General features: G+C 40.4%; 2 protein-coding genes across 5 annotated transcripts in view; both read left to right on the forward strand.

The window, feature by feature from the left end:
* Window positions 1-818: 818 nt before the first annotated feature.
* On the forward strand, window positions 819-14690 carry LOC124112763 (2'-5'-oligoadenylate synthase 1A-like). 3 transcript variants are annotated; one of them, XM_046472898.2, is made up of 6 exons: window positions 819-841; window positions 7697-7868; window positions 9584-9860; window positions 10081-10238; window positions 13143-13354; window positions 13668-14690. In XM_046472898.2, exons 2-6 carry the CDS (start codon window positions 7722-7724, stop codon window positions 13795-13797), a joined length of 924 nt encoding a protein of 307 aa, XP_046328854.2. In that variant the 5' UTR covers window positions 819-841; window positions 7697-7721; the 3' UTR covers window positions 13798-14690. The 3 variants fall into 3 exon arrangements, with proteins under 3 accessions (XP_046328854.2, XP_046328853.2, XP_046328852.2); XM_046472897.2 differs by lacking the exon at window positions 819-841 and adding an exon at window positions 1196-1351; XM_046472896.2 differs by lacking the exon at window positions 819-841 and adding an exon at window positions 1372-1819.
* Window positions 14691-19501: 4811 nt separating this feature from the next.
* LOC124112765 (2'-5'-oligoadenylate synthase 1A-like) overlaps window positions 19502-21999 on the forward strand; it is a 29527-nt gene continuing 27029 nt past the window's right edge. Inside the window, exon 1 of one of the 2 annotated variants that reach the window (XM_046472900.2) lies at window positions 19502-19591. The gene's annotated coding sequence lies outside the window, so the exon portion shown is untranslated. The remainder of the gene's footprint in view (window positions 19592-21999) is intronic. The other variant, XM_048399524.1, reaches the window with a different exon arrangement.

Consider the following 21999-nt stretch of genomic DNA (forward strand, 5'->3'; position numbering starts at 1 on the left):
AGTCATCATTCCTATTCTTTTAAGATAATGTCAGCAAAGTGTTTGGTGTATCAAAGTTCACTCACAAATTCCGTAAAAGGCGACTTGGTTGATGCATGTCATTACGTCCCATTTGCTTGGATCGATGCTCATAATGTCAGTCACTGGATTGTCTGGTCCGCCGTCATATAGCTGGAATATTGCTGAGTGCGGTGTTAAACAACAAACAAACAAACAAACCTATATATGAGTATCAAAAACATGAAGTTAATATGTCATTCGCTTCAAATCTGCATGTCGTCAGTTCGCAAGTATGGCATGGCAAAATTTACGACACTATATCATCGTCATGAGTATACCACAGGCATGTGTGCGGCGTTAAACAACAACAAACAAACAAACAAACACACAGTCACAAGTCTCACTCAGTCACTTGCGTATCAACTTTCAACACCATAAACATATCACTTCGGCGAAATCTGACCTAGTTTGTTGCTGTTTAAACATACACAATCATCTATACAGGTAGCGTGAGGTTATGCCTAGCTGTGCAATACACCGACCTATATTAGACCCAAACCTCCAGGGCATCGCACACAAGGCAACACAGGGGCGTATTTAATACTAAGAATTGTAATATGTATAGGAGCTATTGAAGCAGGGAGCATCAAAGTGATCACAAAACATATTAAACGTAGCATTAAATATTCACCCCATCACACATCACAAAGAACACATCTGCGTAATTCTGTCGTAGCATGTGGCGGATAAAGACGCAATAATGACGGCAGAGCAAGAGTAGCTGTAATGTATGACTAGGGAAAACAGCCAGGACGTAATACAGCTGGAGCTACCGCTGAACGTACGTAGGTCATCATTAGACTAATATCTAGTCACTGAAATGAACATATCTGACAGAAAAAAAAACAGGTATTATATTATCTTAAAAGATATAATGAAAGGAGCCCAGAGACTTGCCAATCATTGTAGACTTGCAGGGCTCTATTGGGTGTATTTGTATCAAGGTCTGTGTGACAGAGTAGGTCATTGTTTTCTGTCATCATCACTGGGCCATTCCTTTTACGTGTATTTGTTCGATGTGCTGAATGGTTCCAATTCGTGATGTGTAAGGTATTAATAACATTGTGAAGCACATTAACGAACAAAGGAAAACATCAGCGAGATTTAACATTCAAAACCGCTTTCAAAGAAAACGAAAGTTAAACCATTTCCAGGAAAACCCAGGCCGACACGATAAGGACGAGTTGTGCAATACATCATACGGCACTGTAATATTAGAACGCAGAACACCCACTTACACCATACCGCCATTACAGGAGTCAGAGTAGATCCTACAAGACACTGCTAACATGTAAGTATATCCTACAGAATAATGTCAGCGTGCAAGTACAGGACACTGCCCACATGGCCAGCTGTCGGCACAATGTTGCCCTAAAATTGGATTGTCCAAAACACAGCTTGAATACATAGTGACTGAGAGTAATAGTGGAAATCAATTTTCGATCACGTGTGTGTGTGTGGGGTGTGTATGCGGATATGAAACCTTTGATCGCGGATGCCAACACGATATTCGCCTTGATCGGTTTGCCAGCACGTGGGTAACCCAACCATAGGAAAAAATCAGCGAGGTAGGAACATTCAAAACCGCTTTCCAAGAAAACGAAAGTGAAAGCCATTTCCAGGAAAACCCAGGGCGTCACGATTATGACGAGTGGTGCAATAAAACATACAACACTGTAATATTACAACGCAGTACACCGACTAACACCATACCGCCAGTACAGGAGACAGAGTACATCCTACAAGACACTGCTAACATGTGAGTATATCCTACAGAATAATGTCACTGCCCACATGTTAGTATGTCGGCACAATGTTGCCCTACAATTGCCGGAAGGATTGTCTAAAACACAGCTTGAATACATGGTGACTGAGAATGACATAGTCTGGTCATTCTGTAATTTAACCTCAAGAAAATTGCAACAGAATATTTTACGACGGTTTCCTTTTAATTCAATGTATTTGAGTTTGTACTAAAAAGTCTACCAAAATCAACCTTCGGGAAAATGGTTAATTCCCGCATCAAAAAAGATAAAAACCAACGAGGAGAATATGGCATATACGGGTCGCCGTACACCAAGAAGAGCTCGCAAAGGGAGATAATTCGTAGTGATCCTGCTAGTGCCTTGGAAAATATTCAGGAAAAAAACAACGATAACGGAGCCGTATTATTTCATGGTAAGTTGACAAATACACATTTATTTAAAAATGTAATTAATAATGATGAAAATAATAGCAGTTGGCTTCCAATATACTTCTAACATGCCCATCAACCATAAATTGTGTAGCGTCGTCTGCTATGTAACTACGGCCGCACCAGCAGAGAACATGTATGTTAAACACGACCGATAACCATATTTCTGTCTTTTATAAATTCATCCAACATTGTTACAATTATTAGAAACATAATTATGTGAAAAATTATATCGAAAAGTGGACCCTCCTTGATAAAATAAAAAAAATGTATGGAAGCCCATGAGTGACATGATGTATAATCATTTGCGTAATGCGTACGTAATTTGCAATTCATTAAATTCATTACGTTTCACAACCAATCTTGACAATATTGACATCGGAACAAGTTACCTATTTCTAAAACACCCGATGTTGACATTTCTCGTCTTGAGTGCATTTGTTTTACTGTTTAAAGTCACAAAATTAACTTTTTTTTGTCTGGGAAATTGGTGAATAAAGGAAACAGGAAAATTCATCAAATGCAGATGTAATTACTTGAAATATATAGGAATTTAAACAACTTTACTCTCTTTTGGCACGATGCTGTAAGACATTTTTCTTCTTTCAGAATTACGGCTACCATTCTTGAACGGCATGATCTCAGACAACAGCGCCAGTGGATTCTGTCTCCGTTACTTGAAACTAAATTTGTAGCAGGAGTAGACCAAATACTGTCCCCAAAGATTGTTAGGAATACAGCGAGGCACTTGTGTGTTTATTCGCTGAAGGCCCGGGTTCGATTCCCCACATGGGTGCAATGCGTGAAGCCCATTTCTGGAGTCCCTCGGGGCAATCTCATTAAAATCAGATCTTTGTACTCGCTACCGCCAAACAAAGATCTGAGGACATCCCATTAGGGGTCGCGTCAGAACGACCTTTCATCCGACCAATCAGAGCGTCGCTTACCAGATCATGAAAGTGACAGTCGGAACGTGTTTTCTAATCACGCAACCACGAAATATTTGACACTGGGTATTCCGAACGACAGTTACGGGATTTATGATTATATCCATACAATCTAGGCCATCTATAAGCCATTCCAAAGGTGTTCTTCTTATCAGTTTTAATTTTTTTAATCGAGAATACGTCAAAATATGTTTCGAAGCGTAGTCGCCAGTTTGAAACTAGTGTCGTAAAGCTCGAGAAAGCTGCCTTCTGATTGGCTAATGTCGATTTCTTGTCAGTCATTTCCTTGGTCGGTCAAAATTCGAGAAAGGTCGTTATGACGTGACCCATAATGGGATGTCCTCAGATCTTTGTTTAGCGGTAGCGATAACTAAGATCTGATTTTAATGAGATTTCTCTCGGGGGCACGGGTGGCCCAATCGTCTAAGGCGCCGCGATTCGCTGTGCAGAGTTGCGTCCCTTGGGCACCCCAGAAACCTATGATTGTTGGTTCGAATCCCGGTTCGCCCCGATTACGTTTCTAGGTTTGTCAGCACCATACCCGTGCTCGTGGGTTTCACCGAAGAGGTAAACGTCTAAGACCTGCATCACTTCGGGCTTTCCTTCCACATTCAGCTGACACACCGTGATATAACTGGAATAATGTCAAAAGCGGCGTCAAACCCAACTCACTCACTCAGGTGTCCCCCGCCTTTATATAACTGGAATATTGCTAAAAGCGGCGTAAAACCATACTCACTCACTCACTTGAGCGTTTGCCATATTGCTATGCTATGCAATAGTCTATGATTATCTTGTACTTATACTCAAATTGAATAGATTCGCTCACTAAAATAAATGAATCTATAGTCAGTATAGCCTGTGTTCACTCAGCGTATCAGCGACAGTTACAGATAACCGGCTGACATGAGTTTCGCCGGGGCCCCTTTCACCAGAATAGACTATAGTCGGCCAACTACCCATGCCTTACCAAGTTCCAGTTCTTTATGATATGAACATATTTATTTCCATAAAGTGGAGGGATTGGCAAACAAGCAAATTTTGCTTATCTGAATGCCTCTCCCAAACATGATACACATACAAGTTACAATGTATTAAAGTGATATGAGAAATAGCATACATGATATAATTGACATTAAAGATGATTATTGTTCTGTAAGTGTTTTATTACTGGATTATCTTTCGAAACTACAGCTACGTTATATTATTTACATCTAGCACAACATCACAGTATCATATATACTCGCCGTAAAAGGCGACTGTGCTTGTCGTTAAAGGCGACTACTAACGGGATCGGGTGGTCAGACTCGCTGACTTGGTTGATGCATGTCATCGATCCCAATTGCGTGGATCGCTGCTCATGATGTCAATCACTGGATTGTCTGGTCCAGACTCGATTATTTACTGGCCGCCGTCATATAGCTGCAATATTGCTGAGTGCAGCATTATACAACAACAACAGAATTAACTTCTGAAATATGCAACCAATATACTTACTTAAACGAATGAGTGTTCAACTATCAGTAGTTGTGAATAAGCATCGGAGTTTATAAAAGTTGGGATTTATACGACAATAGTTTGGTAATAATTTTCTTTCAAATCTAAAACAAGTATACTGGAACATATGATATTCATTTCCCCTTGTACGCGAGTCACAAATCGGGCAGAGTTTCAATCAAAGGAACATTCTGCCACGAACCGTTTCTACGGACAAAATAGTATTACTTGTACGAAATTGTAAAACTTGTATTGAAGGACACTTGACTTATCAAAACCACCCATTGTCTTTGGAATTATATAAACGTCAAAACTTGCATCCAAATAACATAAAATAGCAAATATTTCAGTCGGAGGCTAGGAGGCTTGCTCATTGTTACCTCAGACTGTCACTGGCTACAATTATTGATGGCTATGTATGACTCCCCCACACACACACACACACACAATTAGGCGATTTCTTTAACAATTATTACATTAAGTTCTTAAAATGATATATGAAGTGTGATTATCTTACATTTGAATATAATATGTATGACTTCATTCCAATATTTGAAAATCTATGGCAACATTTAACTTCTCGGCCACTCTTCATATATGTCCTCTATTTGACCTTGAACTATTATAATGAATTAAATTGTCCCTGTGATATTTTTTATAGAGTAAATAAAAGTTGTATACCCAGATTGTTCTTTAATTTAGTTATATTAGAAAGAAAACTATAATAAATTTGAATCTCTTTCTTCCTACAAATATCCAAGAATACGAAAATACGAATTATATAGGCCTATATCTTGTGATCTTGAGAAAGGTCATTCCCATGAGTTGATTTTGGTAGACTTTTTTTTCCTGAAAGCTGACATGCTACCAAATAACATAAAGTATGAATTAATTCTGTTGCAATTTTCTTGAGGTTGGCCATTTATTTCGACCAAAATGACCAGACTAACAGTGGAAATCAATTTTTGAGCGTGTGGTGTGTATGCGGATGTGAAACCGATGATCGCGGATGCCAGCACAATATTCGCCTTGATTGACATCTCAGCACGTGGGTAACCCAACCATCATATTCCTTCCGCATCAAGGGGCGGTCGGGTAGCCTGGTGGTTTAAAGCATTCGCTCGTCACGCCGAAGACCCGGGTTCGATTCCCGACATGGGTACAATGTGTGAAGCCCATTTCTGGTGTACCCCGCCGTGATATTGCTGGAATATTGCTAAAAGTGGCAGAAAACCAAACTCACTCAATCTCTCCTTCCACATCAAGCACACACACCCTCCTGACATAAGTGACTGGTCATTTATTATAGGGCGGTGGGCCATTTTGTGTAACATTAATATTGTTTTTATTCAAATAACCTCATCACAGCATTACACATCTGCTAATACTCTTCAAGATACTTACAATGGACCAAGTTCCAAAACGGCATGCTGCACTGCTCTACTTTCCATTCTTGGTGGAAATCTATAAAAAAAATTATACTCTTGTAGACACACCAGAACTGTTCAATCCATACAAATACCTGTAATAACATTTATTCTCATATTTTGATAAAAATTCCGTTTTCTTTTTGTTTCAATAATAATTGAAAAAATGCAAGTTGAATAATGTTCAAATGTATGTAAGTATATCCTACAGAACAGTATCATCACTCTCACATCATTCCCCCCCCCCCCCCCCCCCCCTATCAAACGGACACACCGACTTACACCACATAGCCATAACAGGAGTCAGAGTACATCCTACAATACACTGCTAACATGTGAATCGCCGGAAAGGATTGTCTAAAACACAGCTTGATTACATAGTGACTGAGGGTGATAGTGGAAATAAATTTTTGATCACGTGAGCGTGTGGTGTGTATGCGGATATGAAACCTATGATCGCGGATGCCAACACGATATTCGCCTTGTTTGGTTGGCCACCATTATACGCTACCATTATATTGCTTCCACGTCAAGCACATACACCGTGACATAAGGGACTGGTCAATTATTATAGGGTGGTGGGTCATTTAATTTAACATTGTTTGTATTTGAATAACATCCTCACAGACTTACACATCTGCAAATACTCGTCGAACTACTCGGGGGCACGGGTGGCTCAGTCGTCTAAGGCGCCGCGATTAGCTGTACAGAGTTGCGTCCCTTGGGCACGCCAGGGAACCTATCAGCACCATACCTGTGATCGTGGGTTTCACCGAAGTGGTAAACGTCCGAGACCTGCATCACTTCGGGCTTTCCCTCCACATTAAGCTGACACGCCGTGATATAACTCGAATAATGGTAAAAGCGGCGTTAAACCCAACTCACTCACGCACTTGAAACTACTCACAATGGACCAAGTTCCAAAACGGCATGCTGAACTTCTCTACTTTCCGTCAAGGGAGGTAATCTAAAAATAATTTTCTTTTATGCTCTTGTTGACATACCCAGATTGTTCAATCCATACATGTACCGGAAATAATGTGTATACGTCCTTATATTTTGACTAATATTCCAAGTTTTTTTTTTTTTTTTTTTTTTTAATAATAAGTGAAAAAGATGTATATTAAATAATGTTTAAATTATAATTTTTGTATTTGAAAAAAATAGAACTGATTCGGTGAAAGAGTTCGGTAAATGTCACATTCTGAATGATAATCAAACCTTTATTTATAAGATATAGTTATAATAAACTATAATGATGTCTTTTAGACGTCGTTCACATATAGTTGCATGATTAGAAACGAAGGTTTTCTGACAAATATTAATCCAACTAAATAATGTATACCATATTCACACTGCCTTTAAACATACAACGGTTTTACCATTTGGCGAATGAGATTTCATATATTTTTATGTATTTAGGAAACAAAATTTAACTGCTTAAAAGATACATAACCATATTTTCCAACCAATACGATTGCACACAGTCTCAGTTTCCCCTTTTTTATTTCCTTTAAATCACTTAACACAGAACAATTTACCATGAAGGTTTTATTGATAAAAATCTACAGGAGCTTAGAGCCAATCATCGACGGGATGAGGAGGGGGCAGACGCTGCAGCAGTTCATTCAGGACACCATACAGCCGAGCAGTGAGATCCGCCGGGATTGTGATCGTGTTGTAGACCGGGTTACCAACTTCCTGCAGCGTCTCTCGCCACTCAGCGTCTCAATGGTCATTAGGGTAGGTGCATGGACATCTGGACATGTATATATTTTAATAGTTGGGGGAATAATGAAGGAGGGAGACCAACCGCTGATTACATACTGAATCGCTAAAGAAACTGGTAAAATATATTTTCAACGCCAGGGATAAATCAGTCTCGATTATCTGCGGAAACAGATTCCATTGGGCTTAACAGTTCGTTTGTTTGTTGTTTAACGCCGCACTCATAATATCCCAGCTATATGACGGCGGTCTGTATATAATCGAGTCTGGACCAGACAATCCGGTGATTGATAACATGAGCACCGATCCACGCAATTGGGATGTGATGACATGCATCAACCAAGTCAGCGACCTGACCTTCCGATCCCGTTAGTCGCCTCTTACGGCAAGCATAGTCGCCTTTTTACGGCAAGCATGGGTTGCTGAAAGACCTATTCTAACCCGGATCTTCACGAGGCTCCGAAAATCAGAACTGACACCAGTATTCGGTATAAGGTTCGGTAGCACCGGCCACTTACAAAATTTGCCCAAAACCAGCACAGCACATAAATACTCCTGCCAAACGACAGAGGTCCTGACAACAATCGACATTTGACCAGACATGCGGGGATAGTGGACCAGACAATCCAGTGACACGATAACGCGTGTAATAAATCGTAACTGTGTCGGTCCATCGTGACTTGGTGTTATAAATGCTAACGGTGAAATACGATCAGAACATGATCCATTCTCTATTATTTACAGACAAACCGCCGTGATATAACTTGAGTATTGCTGACATCACATTAAACACAACACAATCAGTTGCATGATAAAATAAATGTAATGACACCAGGTGTCTTGGCAATGAATGATATCAAATATCCTACCGACAGCGTTTGTTAGCTTTACGGGGCAGTCAGAAATATTCCACCTTGCACCGGTCGTGCACCGAGGTCCTGGCTACTAGTCTGATCACTTATTAATAACTAAGGGGGATCATACTATATGACATGACTTAACCGTGAAGATGCGGGGTAGAATAGGTCTTCAGCAACCCATGCTTGCCGTAAGAGGCGACTATTCTTGTCGTCATAGGCGACTAACAGGATCGGGTGGTCAGGCTCAGTGACTTGTCATGGTATCCCAAGATCGATGCTCATAATGTCAATCACCGGATTGTCTGGTCGATTATTTATAGACCACCGACCGCAATGCTACATGTAACTAGGGGCGGTCGGGTAGCCTAGTGGTTAAAGCGTTCGCTCGTCACGCCGAAGACCTGGGTTCGATTTCCGACATGGGTACAATGTGTGAAGCCAATTTCTGGTGTCCCCTGCCGTGATGTTGCTGGAATATTGCTAAAAGCGGCGTAAAACCCATTCACTCACTCACTCAGCAATGCTAACTCAAACTTCAATATAAAGCATTACAGATTATATTCTTTTAGGTGTATCTCGCATGTGATTAATCCTGCCTTTAGTTAGAACAATATCATTTATGATCATCAGAAGTCAAAAAGTCAGAACCCAGCACCAGAGAATATATATTGGTATTACTCCCAGGCGCTAATGCAGTTAACTACTTGCGATTTCACCCGACAGAAACTATCTAACTCAGGGTTCGTAAAACCAAACCAATTGCCCGCGGTTGTAATTTGATTGTGAGCTTCCCAATTCAACATGTACATCGGGTAGTTTCTATACCGTGCTGTATATTTTATAACGACATATTTCTTTCCCGCTCAACAGGGAGGTTCACTGGGAAGGAGCACGAATGTTCAAGGAATATCTGACGTCGATCTGGTCGTGTTCATCAATGATGTCAATTCGATACAACAACTGGAGGACAAAATGGAAAACATCCTGGACAAACTGGAAAACGCATTTGCAAGAAGTTGGAGTGAGTTTGCAGGGACCCTGCAGCGTGTGAACCGATCCGACCGCTGTCTGCAGTACAAGCTCAGCTGCAGTGACTCCGATCACGTCCAGGAGGTCGACATTCTGCCTGCATACAACGTCCTCGCAGGTGCAACCCTTCTTTGTGATATCTGCTACACTAACCAGCTTGGCTTTCCGGCAGAATGTTTTTTTGTATGACAGTATGAGTAGAAATAACATATATCCTCTTGTCAAAATTTTTAAAAACTTTAAGGGTTGTTTTCCTGTTTGTCTCAAATCGCCGAAGATGTGATGTATACATGTATCTCACCTTCGCAAAAGCCACAAAGATATATTAACTATTTCAGTTAAAGATGCTCGCGTGGTGTTCAACGAGATGAAGTCCAAGACAGACAGACAAAGAAGATTCTACTCACCATGCTTCATCACGGAACAATTGAACTTGGTCAAGTCAGCGACCATCAAAGTCAAAAACCTGGTGCGACTTGTGAAATACTGGGCGAACGTAAGTAATATGTGAATAATAAGTACATTTTCACCCAGCTAGCTAAATCCAATGTAGTTCACGATATATTTGAAATTCTTTTTGTTGGTTTGGTATCTTACTTGTAGTGCAATATATGTGTAATAAAGTTTGATCTAGTCTTCCAAATAGTAAATGTCTCTGGTCTACCATACGAAGATTATCTCAGAGTGTGGCAACTCGTGTACCTAACATATCACTAGAACATTGGGTCGATCATTTTAAAGATGTGTTTGACAATCCAACGGATGAAGATACGGTTATCACCGACTCGACTATTAATGATATTCAGGATGATATGCCTTGCTTTATTCTGGACTCCCCCATTTCACAAGAGGAGGTGCTATGTGCTATTATCTCTTAGAAATTTAAAAAATCCGCAGGTGATGACCGCCTCATTACAGTGCTGTTTAATAAGTTGTTTGATAGTGCCCACTTTCCTGAATCTTGGTCTTTGGGAATTATTGTTCCGAGGAGACATCCATCCATTGACAACTATGGTCAATACTACTCAACATAGGTGTTTCTGGCACAATGATAAAAGCTATTCATAGCCTATTTTTACAGCTGTTAAGGCTAGTGTTAAATTTAAACATTCATTTTCTGAAATATTTCAGTGTCCAAGAGGAGTACGCCAGGGTTGTGTGTTAAGCCCCCTTCTATTCTCGATGTTCATTAACGAACAAGCTGCTGAAGTTGAACAGAATTCTGGACCAGGAATACAACTTCATCCTGATATTACAGAGATATTCCTGTTATTTTTTGCAGACGATATTATACAAATCGCAGATACCATAGGCAGATTGAAGCGTGCTGGTGTTCTAGAAAAATATTATGATTATAATGTAGACGTTAGTTTGGATAAAACTAAGATCGTTGTTTTTAAGAAAGGTGGAGTGTTGTCAAGAAAAGAGATTTGGTACTATAAAGGTATAAAGTTGGAGTATGTATCTTCCTACAACTGGCTGGGCGTTACTTTTACGAGAAGCCTGTCCTGGTCAAGTCATTTTTCTAATGCTGGTTTACAGGGCAAAAAAGCAATGTTTAGAAATTCAAAGTCATTGATAAAATTACATCCTCTTCGACATGACTTATATTTTAAAATATTTGATTTAAAAATAGTCCCAATTTTGCTCTGTGGTTCCGACCAGAATGCTGAAATAGAAACCATACATATATTGGCATGCAAGCGCTTTCTAAGTGTCAAATCGTCAACACCCAACAACATGGTTCGAGGTGAATGTGGGCGTTATCCATTATATCTGTATTCATACAAAAGAGTTATTGGTTATTGGATAAGGTTATTGAGTCTGTCCGATTGTAGCTTTCCATAGAAATGTTATTAAATGATGCTTCAGGCAGAAAGTAATGGTGAAATTAAATGCGTCTCAAAATGTAAATATATATTGTTCATTTTGGGTTTTGGCTCTGTATGGGAAAAGTGTATTAGTCATCCTCATTCGTTTTCGTCAGAATTTATGTCGCGTCCGACATGTAGTTATGAACAGGATTGAAACTGGGAGATACGCTTACATCCCCCCGTAACAGAAGACTATGTTGTGTTTGTAATGCTGGGTAGGTGGAGGACGAGCAACTTTTTTTGTTAGTTTGCCCTGGTTATAACAAGTTACGGCTGGATCACTTGCCACAGAAATATCCGACCAAACAAAAATGTAATATCATTATGTCTACAACTGATTGTAAAGTAATTAAACGTCCAGCTATCTATATCTATCAAGCGATGTCATAAGTCGAGTACATTATTCTAAGAACAATAAGATCTGTGTACATCACGTCAATTGTAATACAAATGTAACTATGGGCCGATGGCCTACACTTACGAAATAAACCGAATTGAATTGAGTTGAGAACCCGTGAAGATCCGCGTAGAGAATACGTCTTCAACAACCCATGCTTGCAGTAAGAGGCGACTAACGGGATCGGGTGGTCAGGCTCGCTGATGTTGTTGATGCATGTCATCTTATCCCAATTGCGTAGATTGATGTTCATGATATCATTCTCTGAATTGTCTGGTCCAGACTCGATTATTTACAGACCGTCCTCATATAGCTGGAATATTGCTTAGTGCGGCGTTAAACAACAAACAAACAAACAAAGACAACAAGGAGATGTGTACGTGCTTCTGTCAACTAAGGCTTCTCATACACGAACAGTCAACTCCGGTGATAAATGAAGAGTACCCGCGGGGTTTGCCTCATATGAAGAATTCACTGATAAATGTTATCAAAATAGTACTGTCACGGTGCTGAACTAACGCTTACGCTACCTACGCTTAAGTAACGCTTCACCCACAGGAACCGACTCCTATTGTCAAAAAGGTTTGAAAATGACACTAAACAACAAATCAAGCTAGAGAGAGAGAGAGAGAGAGAGAGAGAGAGAGAGAGAGAGAGAGAGAGAGAGAGAGAGAGATTTCGCACACGGTCCTGCCAGGCCATTAAGTAGTTGTGGAATTTGGAATTTTGAAGAATGCCGTGCTAAATCAAGCTAAAGCTTTAAGCATTAAGGCCGGTGCCATAAATGCGATGTTACGAATTTGCGTATAAACTTACATGAGTAATAAAACTTCATGAGTAATAATACTAAAATAATGTCGTGCAGTTTTTTGTACTTTAAAAACATGTGTTATACACAATAAAAGCAGAAGGCGTTATTTAGTTACCCCCCAAAAGGTGACAAAAAGCCCAAGGGGAATTACAAATAAATACAAATAGGCCATGTTAATGTCATGTTAATTAACCATAGAACTTTGTACATTGGCTTCAAGTAACATATCTTTTTTCTTATATCTCTTTGAACATGAGTATGCATATTAACTAAACCTTTTGGACCTTTCAATGATATCTTTCACCTTTCACTGTGCAGAGAGAAGTGAATAGACCCAACGACAAAATTCTGAAGTCATTCTTCCTCGAGATAGTAGTTATCTCCCTTTGGAAGAATCGTGGATCCCCGTCTGACTTCAACACCAATGATTGGTTCAAGGAGGTCATGACCCAGCTGGCCGATCTGACGTCACTGCGGATACTCTGGCCTGACAGATACACCGTGTCATCGTACTATGACATTAGCATGACGTATGCATCTTGTGACCTGTTTGAATATATTTATGTATATCGTTTGACCTTTATCCAAGCGTGCTACATGCCATTCCTTATGACACGAAGCATCAGTATCGAGGACTTGCTTAATCTAACTTATAAGGACACAGTTACCTGCGTGATTGTTTAACATTTATATTGTGCCAAACTGATTTTGTCTATCTGTCTTAATACAAGCGACAAAACTCCTTCCATAGTCATACGAAATCTCTGATAATTATAGTACACAGATCAACAATTCCCCGAGAAAGGAGTTAAGAAATACAACTGGTTGTTGTTTGTTTTTCAGACCAAACCCGGTTGCACTGGACCCAGCTAACCCCTACAGCAACCAAGCGCCTCAGAGGCAGCATGACCACGTGATGACATGCGCGAAGAAAGTTCTGCGCAGACTAGAGGCGTCTAGAAGTGGGCGTTAGACAGAACCCGTGCTGACACCATTCTGTCTTGATAGAATTGATTAGTTTCTTTTATCATAGTGAGGGAAGTTTTTAGCTTGATCACAAACAAGTACATCAAACTGATGTTTGGTTTAGACACAGGAGTCTGTATCTAAAAATAGACGCCCTCATGCATATTCATGACCATCTCCACACGCGACCCCGATGAATATGCATGAGGGCGTCTATTTTTAGATACAGACTCCTGTGGTCATGAATATGCATGAGGGCGTCTATTTTTAGATACAGACTCCTGTGGTTTAGATATTCCCTTATAGACACTTTTGATTTTTCCGCATATATAAATGTATTCGGATAGTTGATGTCATATTCATATAAGTGCTGTGTAGACAGTTGATCTGGCACATTATCTTACTGCGGTATATAGTTGTTGTTTGCATCACTGTACTTGTTAGTTTAAAACATCATTTTCCCTGTTACAGATTGGTGAATTAAGCCATTAACAAACTTGTTGATAGAATGTAATACCTTTTGCATTCCTGTGATTCCTAAGGGCTGATTGGTTGAAACATCACCTAATGACGTCGCATATTGCTTACGTTACGTAATCAGAACATGTTGACTTTGGTGGATATTTATTTAGTAGATTAGACCAGATATGATTTTCTTTGCTTTTCTTTTAGAAACGTGAAGGAGTAACTTACTCTAAATTTGAGAGGATCAGTCTGTTGAAGTTTGGGTCAAAGCGTTCAGAGATCCGGGAATGCTTAGCCAAAGGTATATCATATTTATCTAAATGGTCGGTTAGTGGGACAAAAACGGAAACTCTTTGAAATATCTGACCGAACAAGGACACGAAAGCGGACATGCAGTTCCTTAGCAAGGGATGGTGTTCTCTGTGTAAAGAAAAATCTGATGGGAAAAACAGATAACTTGCCTTTACAAACGCATTAGAAGGGACATTTCAGAATGAAACCCATTCGTCACCACTCGCCCCTTTCCGTAACCTGCAAGAAGACTCGTCCCCCTATCGATGAATGTTATGTGCGAAAATACGACAAACCAATCAGAATGCGCGTATGATTTCAAGTTCTTCGTCAAAGAATCCTACAGAAATAATTTTTGATTTTACATATGTCTTGCATCTAAAAATATACCCAAGACACAGTTAAATGTGTTCAATCATACTGTATAATTCCGCATGTCCCGATGTGCTTTAAATTGCATGTGAAATATATATATAATATATGCATTGGGGAAATGAACCATTAGCAACGAGTTGACAATTGTTTTAGGTATGCCCGTTTGCGCTAAGACGGAACCCGGCCGCAAAAATGGCCATGAGAGGGACACGAGTCGCTATTTGGCTTGTCCCGGAATAACACGAGTTGGTCACGAATGAATGAAACCGTGTTACGAGACTAAAGCAGCAGCATGCAGGATGCTCACAAGGAGCATCATTTATTTCGATTATGACCATTGGAATATCGATACTAATGATAAGAATAATGTCACTATGATAAGGGCAGGTGGGGTGGCCGAGTAGTAACGCGTTCGCTCGTCACGCCGAAGGCCCGGGTTCGATTCCCGACATGGGTACAATGTGTGAAGCCATTTTCTGGTGTCCCCAGCCGTGATATTGCTGAAATATTGCTAAAAGCAGCGTAAAACATCCTCACTCACGTTGGTTTAATTTGCCAAAGCGTATAGACACGAATAGACCGTTTTGTTTGCATCGTGTCAAATGTTGTGCACATCTTCTCTGCTCCTTATAAACATGTAGTCGCTTTGTCATTGTTGTGTCTTATATGTTTAACATACCAGGATATTATATCATAATAATATCATATACACAATATGTAAATCAGTAACCTGTTTTATGGGATATCACGTATGACATTACACTAATTGTGTCCTTTGCGACATATATGGATGTTTCATACGATTTTCAGACATATATACAGTAAATATATGGGTTTTTGGGGGTTTGGTTTGTGTGTTTAGCGCCGCACTCAGCAATATTCCAGCTATATGACGGCGGTCTGTAAATAATCGAGTCTGGACCAGACAATCCAGTGATTAATATCTTGCGCATCGATCCACGCAATTGGGATCGATGACATGTATCAACCAAGTCAGCGAGCCTGACCTCCCGATCCCGTTAGTCGCCTTTTACGACAAGCATATTCGCCTTTTACGGCAAGCATGGGTTGCTGAAGACCTATTCTACCCCGGAAAGTAAATATATGGAGTGGGGATACAACCACACACACTGTGTCATCCATTCCCTGGCATTCATGCTCCATAATAGTCGATGTATAATATCAGTTTGTAAATACAACACAATATAGACCGTGTGGCTGAAGGTTTTTCCTTTGCTTGAGATAAGGATGCACCATAAAATCGGCAACAGTCCGGACTAGTACAAACAGCCACACACACAATATAAGTGTAACAATCTTGAACGCGACGTTAAACCCCATTTCACCTCGCCACACCTAAAAAGGGAACCATTACATCATGTCCATTTTGGTCACTGCCGCCGCGAAAACAGCAGCAATAATGTTGACGCAGTTGGTAGGTTGTCTCCCTTTAATCGTTAGTCATCCAGAAAACATAACATGTTAGTCATGCAGGGCCTCATTTATACTTTCGATGAGTATACATGAAATTTTGTCTTTTAAATATACATATGAAACGTAGATACAGTGTTACTGTTTTGTAACGAGTTGTTTATGCAGGATCCAACAAACCTAATACATTGTAGAAATGTAAATACCGGAAATTGAATTTTACATCAAAATGTCCGCGTCGGGGAAAACATCGTAGGTAAGCCTATCCTTATCGTGATGTATATTCAGACTGTTATATTAATGCTCAAATGTCAGTTTTGGGTATATTACTTACCGGCACGTGGAAGGCACGTTTCACGTCACGTGATCTTTGGCCTGTCGGGAAAGCGATGGAGGGAGCTGACAGTCTACAGTGTAGCTCTGCCACTCGGCGGACACATCTGAAGGCTGTTGCTTTCCTGACACAAAGCGAATGAGCACCTAATAGGTGAAATATTTAGGGTCAATGATTAAATCAACCATGAAAAAATGGGAGGCCAACGAAATCTATGTCTTTCAAAGAGTTGTTCGTCATTGTACAAATCTAGCGAGTTGTAGCGGTCTCGGAATGTCCGCTGGTTGGTATTTTTTCCTTTCTAGCCCCATGGCGACGTATGAGGCGAACAACCTCCGCCATCTTTCTTGCGACAAATTTTGTCTTAAGTCAACTCAGGAGCAGTCTTAGGACATAAGATCAAAGTTTGTCTTAGACTTATGATATTCTCATAGACTGAGCTTCGTTATCCCCGATTTAAGACTAAATTGGTCTGAAGTCTACATCTTAAGAGTTAAGACAAAATAGAGTCTTAAGTTAGTTTCATGATCCCTGGTGTCACCACTGATTTTCAGTGTTTCATTCATATAATTTCCCCAACTATTTTGCCTCTTTCGCCCGATAGATTCTGTTTTGGTGTGGAATTGAGACTGATTATTCTCTAGCATTAACGTCGTAATTTTGATGTTCTGTAAAATCGTTTGTTTGCACGTCGTAGGAAACACTTGACACTTCATGGAAGTATAGTTAAGTCATGTTGAATAGCTCCTCCCGTACACACATACACACTTATGCCTGCAGAATCGTAAACCAAAACAATGTATTCAATTTATCTGTGTATATTATTAATTACACCAATGAAAAATAACGTTAGGGGATCGGTTATCCCAGCTGTCTGAACAGCCACAGTTCATTGAGTTGCGTCCCTTAGTTGTGCCAGACACCTATGATTATGAATCCCAAATTCGCCTTGATTATGTTTTAAGGTGTACCAGTAATACTTGTGTTCGTGGGTTTCTCCTTATTTGTTAACGTCACCTGGAAACATAATCGGGGCGAACCGGGATTCGAACCCACAATCATAGGTTCCTGGTGTGCCAGAGGGACGCAACTCTGCATAGCGAATCGCGGCGCCTTAGTGTGAGTGAGTTGCCTCCTGCTCGTGGTATAACACCTAACGCGGGACACATAAAACCCCATGTACCCCGTGTGATCCTGCTACAACGAATTTATCTTACCGAAATATTTTAATATGACCTTGTATAAGAATTCAAACAAATTCAGAATTGATAGAAAACAGCTGTTCAAATGAGCTGAGGTTAGCTTGCGCTCTGTTGCGTGACTTCCAATGACTCGGAAAAAGCGTGCGGCTTTTTGCTTTGATGTTGGGTATAAGGGATCTATTCTGCCTCACAGACATACACGTGCAGCCTGATTTGCTCGTGGCGGGGTATAAGAGATTTATTCCCCCCGCTGAAAAATGTTGTCCCCTCGAAGGCGGGTTAGACAGTATTTTATCAAGATCACGTAGACCAATCAGAACTCATCATTCTGACATGGAGGTATGACAATACCATTCATATCCCCCGTAATTTGGGTGATGTAAATTCCTTATTCCGGGGGCATGTTAATCATAGCAATTGTATTATTGGTATAAAATACCATTCAGGTACTATGTTAATGCAGACACACGTTGGACTGTTACACTAGTGTTGCGAGGGGTTTATGGGATCATCGTCCCAAACTGGCTTCTACGGGAGACAAAGCTTGGATGACATCAAGCCATATCTCCTAGGGAAAAACGCTACAATGCATAAGACTGCTTTACAGACCATTGTGATGTCATCGTTAAATAACGTCACAATCAAATGACCTCTCTAGTCTCTCTGCCACTGCGGACTGTTAGGTTACCTTTTACACTCAAGACACTGGTTATTGCTGTTTGCAAAGTTAACTGAAAACAGGAAAAGAAACAAGCCTCGAAGTTTTTAGCTTGGTGTTGATACATTATAATAAAAAAAACCCGACAAAACCCTTTCCATATTCATAAGACTATATCATGAGACACATGGCTTAGATTACCTACACATAAGGAATGCCCTGCATAGTTCAACATGACGATGGCGACTTCCTAGTTTCACCCAGGGGGCCCATACAGTCGACCTCTATATCTTTGTATTGTCTCCCTGATTCAACACACTGCTTGGGGAGTTGTCTTCGAAAGTAGGGGGGGTAACTCTGTATTAAATATTCTTTGAGATGGGACTGGGATTATTTTGAAAAAAAAAAATAATCTGTTCCCTATATTTCTCGAAAAATGTCTGACTAAAAATATGCTCTGTCTAAAATATCCCCAACTTGGCTCAACCTGTATGTGTTGTCTTATAATGCACGTTTATGCGCTAAACTAAACTAAGCGGCAAAGGAAAGTATGGGTTGGCAATTTGTAATTTTCCTTAAAACAGCGATAACTTGTGGAAAGTGGGTATTGGGAATATGGCTCGGCGGGGGGAGGTGTCATGGTGTGGCGCGGTATTTGTGGAGATCAGGAGCCTGATTTGGTGATTATACGGGGACACCTGAACGCTGTGCAGTACAGAGACCAAGTGTTGCAGCCAGTTGTGCTTCCGTTCTTACAAAACCAACAGCGGTGGGCATTGTATCAACACGACAATGCCAGGCCCCATACTGCAAGACTGACTCGGAAGTTTCTAAACCAGCAGAACAAGCTTATTCTGTAATCTGTCATGTTCGAACAGATGACATTTGAAGCAGTTTACAACACACAATGCGACGCGGCTTTCGCTGGGAAATCCCGTTCTAAATATAGTTTTCAAAGAAATGGAACATGATGCATTTCTGCGAACCGTAAGACGATCAATAGATTACAGATCCTTGGACAGCCAACGGTCCTCGTAACAAAATTGTGAGTACCTTCAGGGAATAGTCGTGTAATAGTCAGTAATCGTGATACGTGATAATGTGCTGGGACAGTGATGTTTTATACGTCCAGTATACATGTACAATTACACATACATGTAACTCGCCCACGTGATGTCTGTCGGCGTGTACATGTTGCAAGTTCGCTGGGAAAGCACTCCGCCGTGAGAGCTCTAGGTTACACACAACCAAATGTTTTCCCATAGACTTCTATAGTAACGTAAATTTTTTTTAAAAATAACTAAGCATTCAACAGCTATTACCTGTACGTGTGTGCACAGTTTGGCCTTAGAGCAGCAATAAAAAAATAAAAAATGACTAGCTTAGCCAGCTCCTTTTCCGAGTACCGGAAGTTTGACCTTGATTTCGTACCTGGACTTTGGTCGAGCTTTAGTTGAATTATTCATAGTGCTCCGTTCAGTAGAAGGGTTGTTTCAGGGTCCAGGAGAAAATGATAGAAATAGATTTTAACATAAATGGCGACGAATTTGGGAGAAAATGGACCCAAAGATTGAAGAAAATACGCAACACAAATCAGTAGTGATTTAGTTTATTTGTTAACTTAAAGCTATTCTGCACTGATATGTTTATGATGTAGTCACATGGTCTCGTCTTCCTCCAGGTTCCAGTAACTCTACGTAAGGGGCGACTAACGGGATCGTAAGACTAACGGGATCGTAAGACTAACGGGATCGTAAGACCAACGGGATCGTAAGACTAACGGGATCCTAAGATTAACGGGATCCTAAGACTAACGGGATCCTAAGACTAACGGGATCGGGTGGTCAGGCTCGCTGACTTGGTTGATGTATGTCATCGTATCCCAAATGGCGTGGATCGATGCTAATGATGTCAATCCCTGGTTTGTCTGGTCCAAACTCGTTTATTTACAGACCGCCGTCATGTAGCTGGAATATTGCTGAGTTCGGCGTAAACACCAAAACAAACAAACAAACAAACAAACACAGTAACTCCAGGTCCACATACTCTCTAACATTTTGAGCCATTTTCTCCAAATGGCCAGGGACCATTTTCACTATAACCCGTGGTTATACGTCATACGCTCCCGGGAGGCGTTGCCTTAGTATCAGCTCACACAAGCAGGTGTGACGTAACTGACATCACGGACATAATCCAGCTTATCTAATCTTGTGGGACTGTCATAGCTTATGTATCCATCTACAAATAACACTTTGATACTTATGAAAACTTAGAAGGGGCGTTGTCCTTCTTAATAGTGTTAAAATTAACCGGTACAAAGTGCGATTGAACCTGCCAACTTCGATATCAGAATGTGTTATACAGGCCAAGGCTTCCCATCTGCAGCATAGTTCACATGTTGACACACTCTTGACTGTTTTCTGTTTGATCAGGGGCGGTCGGGTAGCCTAATGGTTAAAGCGTTCGCTCGTCATGCCGAATACCCGGGTTCGATTCCCCACATGGGTACAGCATGTGAAGCCCATTTCTTGTGTCCCCCGCCGTGGTATTGCTGGAATATTGCTATAGGCGCCGTAAAATCATAATCACTCACTCATGTTTGATCATGGTATTAAATCCTTCAGGATTCAGTCTATCCTTTTCAAGAGTTGTGCATATTGATACAATTCTATGTGATTACTAAATTCTGGATCGCCTGGTCAGATACCGCACACAGCAATATGTGGGAGGTCTTGAACGATTTAATTGCATACGCAGAACATATCTTGATACATATAGCCAGGTCAACAATCATGCAATTGTGTGTTGCCCAAACAGGTAGTGAAACAGATATGCCAAGGTATAGGAAACTACTTTGATGCACTGGGGACAATTGATGACTATAACACATTAATTGCCAACTAATAAAAGTGAAATATTATATCAAAATATATAACCTTACGATCTATTCATTTTGTAATTACAAGATTTAGACTAAGCTATTTCAATTTCAGACAATCAAATCACAGCTGGCCTAATTAATACGTATACTTCTGCAAATAAATACTAAATCATACACACAAACACTGACATTGTTAATAAACGCAAGGCGAGGTTTGGTCAAGTTCAGCTTGTATGCATAGGATTAAGAGCCATAATACTAAGAGTGATTGAATGAGTGCGTTTGAGTTTACGCCGCACTTAGCAATATTCCAGCAATATCACGACGGGGGACACCAGGAATGGGCTTCACACATTTGTACCCATGTCGGGAATCGAACCCGGGTCTTCGGCGTGACGAGCGAACGCTTTAACCACTAGGCTTCCAGGCCTCGCCCATAATACTTAGAGCACACTCGTGCGTCTGTACAGGGAGAACTAAGTATGTGCTGAAAGGGTCGTCCGTTATCTGAAGTTTGATGTATTAAGTGTATAAACATTGCAAAAATAGAATTGTGAAATATGTTCGTAATT

This window comes from Haliotis rufescens, unplaced genomic scaffold, assembly GCF_023055435.1.
Source record: "Haliotis rufescens isolate VD_foot unplaced genomic scaffold, xgHalRufe1.0.p SCAF_2, whole genome shotgun sequence".
Taxonomy (NCBI): Eukaryota; Metazoa; Mollusca; class Gastropoda; order Lepetellida; family Haliotidae; genus Haliotis; species Haliotis rufescens.

Coding starts and splice junctions, on each gene's coding strand:
- LOC124112763 (XM_046472897.2), top strand. Junction 7,869..9,583: donor GCGTCTCAATGGTCATTAGG/GTAGGTGCATGG, acceptor CCCGCTCAACAG/GGAGGTTCACTGGGAAGGAG. Junction 9,861..10,080: donor TGCATACAACGTCCTCGCAG/GTGCAACCCTTC, acceptor TAACTATTTCAG/TTAAAGATGCTCGCGTGGTG.